Below are 6888 nucleotides of genomic sequence, written 5' to 3'. Positions count from 1 at the left end.
TTTCTTTGCGCATTGTGACTTATTATTTCAAACTTCTACGAACCCACTCCTATGAATATTCCAACAATAACTTATTAATAAGTATTGAAAACTGTGCACATTAATACATGTATATATCCTGGCCACATGATAGATTAATATCTGCACAGAACAAATCAATTGTAAGTAGGTCAATGAATGCAGTCTGTTCCGATTAATATCAGGTAATAAACGGTTCAGTAATATGGGAAAGGTCTGCTTGAAATACCAAAATATATTTTGTCACATACATTAATACTTTTTTGGTCATTAGAATATGCAGGAGTTTACCATAATAAATTTAAATATTGTCTGATAAATATACAAACTAATAGCACTACATTTTTATGGAACAATTAATAGGTTTTGCTAGGCTCCCACGTAAACTATTTTAGATCTTAATGCTAGTACCTATAAAAAGAAATTGCATTTCCTTAATAATTGAAGAAGTTTGAAAAGGTTTTTTTTTCAAAAACAGAATGTACACAGCGAATGATCAAAAGCATGCATGTGCATGTTGATAGATGCAGCTTTTTCTGATTAATATCAAAATTAAGTTTAGAGTGAAATCAATACCTTGAACTAAATATATAATTTAGATTGTATCAGACATAAAAATGTCATCACCACTTAATGCTAAAATGCCAATACAATATCAACAGTGCAAAATTTCAAAAGAAAATGCATGCAAACGTATGCTTGATAATGTTTAAATCTCAGAACAAACTATATCAATGGATTCACGAATTAAAAGGCACTAATTACCACGACGTAGATGATTACATAAAAATTATTCTTTTTTTTTTTAAAAAGCATGTCAAAAACGTAATCAAAATAATTGAATGAAATAGTAGCTATTTTTCTACTTCAAATTTAAATCGTCATAAATAAGTAAAAAAAAAAATCAGGTATCATATGCAAGATCAATAGCATTAAATAGCACAAAGCATTTTTTTAAAAACCCCGAAGATCTACACATACCGAATGATCCTGGTTCAAAAAAGAATATGGGGGCTGATATCTGGTCTTTCTGCTTTTCCATGTTATATATAAAACAGCGCTCACATATAGCCCATTTTGAATTTTGCTGAAGAGGTCTATATATAATAATTAAGGAATGAATTGTACTCTGAAAATGTCAGCCTGCATTTTGCTGATACTGGGGGTCCTCTACGGTAAAGCTGTCGCCAAAGGTAATAGCAAATTTCCATACATACTTATTTCAAAAATCTCATAAAAATAATTTTCTATAAATGCTGTATAATATACGTTAAATGCCGTCTAGTTGTAGGTGGAGAATGCGTTTTCACACAGAACGATACAATAGATTCAACAGAATTTGATAACACGACACAGATCTGCTGCTCAAGATCAGGGGTTCACGACAGGTATCAGCAAGGACAGGAAGTAGACTGTTGTGGAGGTAAAAATAAGCGTACATATTTTACAAAAATATTTTCTCCAATTTCACTCTAAAAGATAGATTTTAATGAGACAATTAATTTTAAAAATTGTATCATTGTTAAAAGTGTAATATTAACAACAAATGCAAATATTCAAAGAAAAAAAATAAAACACGTTCAGGCTCTAATTGTTTGCTTCTAACCTAGTCAATTCTACAATACTTCATTTTGAACCATTTATTTCAATTGAAGAAGGAATATACAGATTAGGAGTGGATCTCTGCTGCAACAACAAAGTACTTATGATGGATATAATAATGAAAACCTGTGACAAACGTAAGTGTATCAAAAACATTTTATGATCTTTTGTTTATTTCCACATTTAAAGATGATTTATAGTTGCAGATTATATAAAACAATCAACCTTTATTAGTTATTGTCTTTGATTTGTGAGCAAATTTGAATTTTTTCCCTCTAATATAATTGCTGTATTGTCATATTTTAAATTTAAAGTTGTAAAAAACATTGAAAATAACCGAAAACTAATTCTAGGTCGTTTTTAATACAATGAAATACACGAACCCCTAAATTTACATTAGCTTTCCCTCTAAAGTGCAATTTTTTTCCTGAAGTCTACCTTAAATGAGTTTTCAATTTTGATATATACAATCATTTATTTTGTTTATCGTTTATATCTCATTATTTCTCGTACTGCAATCTTGGCTTTGAAATCACGACTTGAATTGTAACACGCACGGAAATATTTTGAACGCATCTGAATCATATATAGGTAATCAAATCACCATGGATTTGGATGTTTTGAATCAATATAATACATTACATGTTGTTATTCAAACATTTATTTGATAGTTAAGTGAACGTTTGGAAAGTTTATAGTAAGAGAGCAACGAAAGATAACTCAGCAATGGAAATGTCAACGGGAATATAGTTAATAAATATACAGAGATAAAAAAAAACTAAAAAGGGGGGTTGGAACCGCCTTAGGGTCCCCAGTTGGTCAAGAGCAAAGCCCAGGTTGGTGCCCAAGTGGCGAAGCCATTGAAAGCTTTAATGCTCTGCTAGTTATTCTTGACATATTAAAAACATGATAAGTAGCAACGAATCTCGACATTTTACATGTCATTGTGGTAAATGTAATGTGTCGATATAATCTAGCTATTTCTATAATGCTACAGTAAAAAATGTAATTATGAATATGTGTACATGTAGCTGTTGTTGTTAGTCCTTTTAATTCAATTTTACGTTAAAATGATTTGAATTAGTCGTTTGATTTGTATAATATCTCATTTACCAGGGATTGTGTTTGTATATTAGATAGATTGATTTAAAAAATAGTATTAAATACTTCATTAGTTTTTTTTAAAGTAGGAAAACAAATAATCTACATTTTTAAATATGTTGGGTTTTTCAGGGACGGATCTCTTGGAAAAGAGGAAAAGCACTGTAAAGTTGTGCAAAGACAAAACTAAATCGACATTGCATCAAAACTGTTGTACCACTACTAAACTTTTATCAAAAAGGTATTTAGTTTGCAAATCTCTCTTTTTTTCAAATATGTAAGCAGCTGAAAGAAATATATGTTTTAAGATAACTTCTGCAAAGTCTATGTTTTTTTTAACAAAAAATTCTTCTTGTAGATGCAACAAGAGACGAAAGGAGATTCAGAGTATTTTAGATTTGAGATCTTTGCTAGGAAAATCGAAAGTGAAAAAGACACTGTTGATGATAATTTTACTGTAACCAATGATAAAATTTTAGAACTTACATTGAGTGATTTCGTACGTTTTGATATTAATTTCTATTGAGACTTAAAATATCCCTAAATAGTTTTTGTCCTTACATATTGGCTTTGAATGAGTTTTTTCATATTCAAATAAAATTAATTTAAATTGAATGTGTGAACTATTTTGTATACATATCACATTTGTTTTGCGTCACAATATTGGTAAAAGAAAGTATTTGAAAAATAAGTAGCAATATTAAAAAGTTTACCGGAATATGAACTTGTTTATTGTTTATTGATCAATCCTCTAAAGCTCGAAAAGTTTTCCAGAAGATTTGACCACGTACTGACCAAGTTTAACTAGTGAACTTTTTAACCCTGTTGTTTATTACTTTTATTTACGTTTGAGAAAGGCTATTCGTTCAGAGTTATAAATATAACCGTGATTTTATATTCATTATAATACAACCATAAAACGATCAGCGCGTGCGGAAATCATTTTGAGTCATTCAAAAGTTCACACAGAAATAAATGGTTTTAATATTTAATAGGTTTACATCGGGTAAAAATATTTGCAACTTGATATAAATTCTCTTCACATAACAATATCAGCAAAAATGTATTTAACCACTTTACTTTACCTGAATTCTAAAAAAACGATTGCCACTTTTGTCAGAAATATCATATTCTGAATGGCAAATGATAGAAATGAATCGAATATTTACTAAAGCCTAAATTAAACATGATCGGTACAATATGTGGAAGAAAAAAATGAACGCCAGCATTTGTTAAAAGCCATATTCAGTACAGATGGTAAAAAATGAATCAGGAGCTTTGTATTTAGTTTTTGCAGTTTTACATACTCAATAATTCTCTAGATTTTAAAGAACGAAAGCGATTGGTTCTACACAAGCGTGTTCGTTTTTGTCAAACATAAAAATCAAAGATCAGAACTGACTTCCTTTAAGTGTTGTAATTTATATTAAATAATATATTGATCTTATTAAGTGTTTGTGTGATGATTCTTGTCTCGAGCTCATACGCGAAAAGAGAGAAAACCTGCATTACTCTTAGAATCACCTAATGTTTTTACAATCCTACTTTTGATATTTCACCAAACAATCCTTTTGTGCTCTAAAACAAATCCATGTCAAATGATTCACTAAACACTTCATTGATATATGACAGGCATTACACCGTAGTACATAACACACGCGTAATCTTTTCAACAAGACACCTGCATGTTCTTTTCAAGGACGGTATTTAAACATACCTTAACAGGTGACTGAATTTATAAAACTGTCCTGGTTTACGCAAACAGATAATCAATCTTTTTTAACCGTAATGTGTCATCAAAATAATTCAAGTATTAAAGGACAAAGCTCAACCATACATATAATGTTTTTTGTTTTAATTTAATTTATTTAAGGAACAAGGAATCATTCTTTGAGTATTATGAGGTGATGCTTTTGGTCGGTAGATGGTCAAATATAATAGAGCCAGAGTGGCTTTATGATAGATGTGACCACGGTTCGACCGAAATTATCACCTCATATATAGTATCCAAATGCTTTGTATTACTATATGGCGCAGTCAGTACGGTTTTTTTTTTTTACGTTTTGCTATCAGACATCCCCCTTTTTGTGCCACTCATCTTTAAAACATTATTAGGGTATAAGCTTCAAAAAATGATTCGTAATATTATCAAAGACAGTTAAAAATTGTAAATATCTTAATGTATTTAAGTGTTGACACTAGCAGTAATGTTTGTCTTACAAGTCTGTTGGACTGATATCATTTTCCTATACAACATAAAGAGTTTAAAACTGAAAGGTCCATTCTTATTTTATCGCGTATATTTACATCAGACAAAAAATAATTAAGATTTTAATGTTATGTAAAAATGGTTGTGAATTGATTTTCAATGTTTATTGAAAACGCATCTAAAAATGACGAATACGAAAATAAACTGGACTTGATGACTTGGGGATGTCCTGACCTACTTTTTTATATAAAATTGTTTGCATATATTAGTTACATTCTTTTTGATAAAGTTTTCTCGAACAAATTCGATCCATGAGCTTCAACCAAGACATTAATTTATATCTAATGTAACTAATCTCTCTCTCTCTCTCTCTCTCTCTCTCTCTCTCTCTCTCTCTCTCTCTCTCTCTCTCTCTCTCTCTCTCTCTCTCCTGCATTGTATTGGTTCCTGCAATGTTTTTAAGTGAGAGTCATTGATATTTGTGGATACATTTAAAGTATATATGTATTACCTTCTTCAACTTTTGTCAAAACCAAATATAAGAATTGCTTGTAAAAAAAAATATATACGCAGCCGCCATTAGTGTTTAGCTGACACGATAACTTTAAATTTATGGGAAAGAACACGCTAACCTTGACCGATATACGTTTTAACATATGCAGGTACATTTATACTAGTGTATAGCAGAAATGTTTAGAATTTTTGATATATTTGGGACATAAAGTGCATTAAACATGTATAAAAATAGCGGAACGTTCTATTTCTGGTCCGATTCTCCCCATCACACATCCTTGTAAAGTGACTCTGTCGATGATGACTGCCAAAACATTGTCATGCCTTGGACATTCAAAACATGAGTCAGAATACTATCATTCTTTGAAGAACATGCGTTTTGATTTGCTTCTTATTTTTTACTGCATTTCTGGCGTGGTCTGCAGCCTTCACACTGGTATTTACTTTGGCAGATAGAGGCATTGTATATAATCAAAGTATAGACTGTCTAAGATATCAAACTAAAATATTTTGGTAGTTTTTTTCAATAATACAAGGACAGAAATACCTTTTGAACCTTTCAGCTTTTTATCAGAAGACATGGATACTTTAGTAGACAATTCTTTCAATCACCATTTTGATCAATAATATTGAATGCAATTATATGATCCGATAATATCTTATATCTTCTGTATTCCAACAAATCCGAATGCAACTTATAAATACATGTCAATTACAAAATGTAGCAAAAACAACCAATATAGGAAAGTCTTTTTACATTGCGTGGTATTGATCTTATAAACAATGCACATACAAATACTAAAATATTTTCTTAGTAATAAACATCTCCTGACCGTAGAACTTTGCTGACATTTTATGACATCATTGATTACGTATTGTTTGCTTAGGTTTATAATAACTAAATATTTCAATCGATATGTTGATTATCTGCATATATATTGAATCTTTCTCAAATGTGGTTGTTTTAAAAGAATACTGTTATTGCAATAAAAATTAAATTTAATAAATAACAAGTCGCCCTTTTATACAATATTTGCTGATAAAGTTTGAAAATGGTTAAGGCACGCTTGTTAGTTGTTAACGAATCATAATTGTATTTATTAGTTTCTACCAGTTCTTAGAGAATTCCGAGTTAAATTTCAAAATCTCCCGACAAAATCCTTATTTAACCTCACTACAAGTGATTGCTGAACCATTTAACATACGTTTAAAGAATGGCTTCAAATACCGTCACGATTTTTGGAATGCGCAGATAAAATTATAATTTGATCGTAAGCAAAACTGATGACATGTCCAAAAAACATTTAAAAGGCACGTATATAGGTGAATGGATATTTAGTGTCTTTATTCGTAGCACATGTAATGTTTTGAAGGATAATTTAAAAATACCAACTTTTATTCTATTTTTTAAATGCATAAACTTCATTCAAAACCCCACAAAAATT

General features: G+C 30.0%; 1 protein-coding gene across 1 annotated transcript; it reads left to right on the top strand.

The window, feature by feature from the left end:
• The first annotated feature begins 1077 nt into the window (after nt 1-1077).
• LOC117690671 (uncharacterized) lies at nt 1078-3182 on the top strand. The gene is made up of 5 exons (XM_034475121.2): nt 1078-1211; nt 1304-1441; nt 1674-1757; nt 2854-2962; nt 3080-3182. The coding sequence occupies exons 1-5, from the start codon at nt 1136-1138 to the stop codon at nt 3180-3182; spliced, it is 510 nt and encodes a 169-aa protein (XP_034331012.1). The 5' UTR covers nt 1078-1135.
• Nucleotides 3183-6888: the final 3706 nt, after the last annotated feature.

The sequence above is a fragment of the Magallana gigas genome, chromosome 9, assembly GCF_963853765.1.
Source record: "Magallana gigas chromosome 9, xbMagGiga1.1, whole genome shotgun sequence".
In the NCBI taxonomy this organism is placed as follows: domain Eukaryota; kingdom Metazoa; phylum Mollusca; class Bivalvia; order Ostreida; family Ostreidae; genus Magallana; species Magallana gigas.
The sequence above is the reverse complement of the archived record's forward strand: the minus strand, read 5'-3'. Positions and strand labels throughout refer to the sequence as shown.

Coding starts and splice junctions, on each gene's coding strand:
- LOC117690671 (XM_034475121.2), top strand. CDS start 1,136: ATGAATTGTACTCTGAAAATGTCAGCCTGCATTTTGCTGATACTGGGG. Junction 1,442..1,673: donor GGAAGTAGACTGTTGTGGAG/GTAAAAATAAGC, acceptor TTTCAATTGAAG/AAGGAATATACAGATTAGGA. Junction 1,758..2,853: donor AATGAAAACCTGTGACAAAC/GTAAGTGTATCA, acceptor TGGGTTTTTCAG/GGACGGATCTCTTGGAAAAG.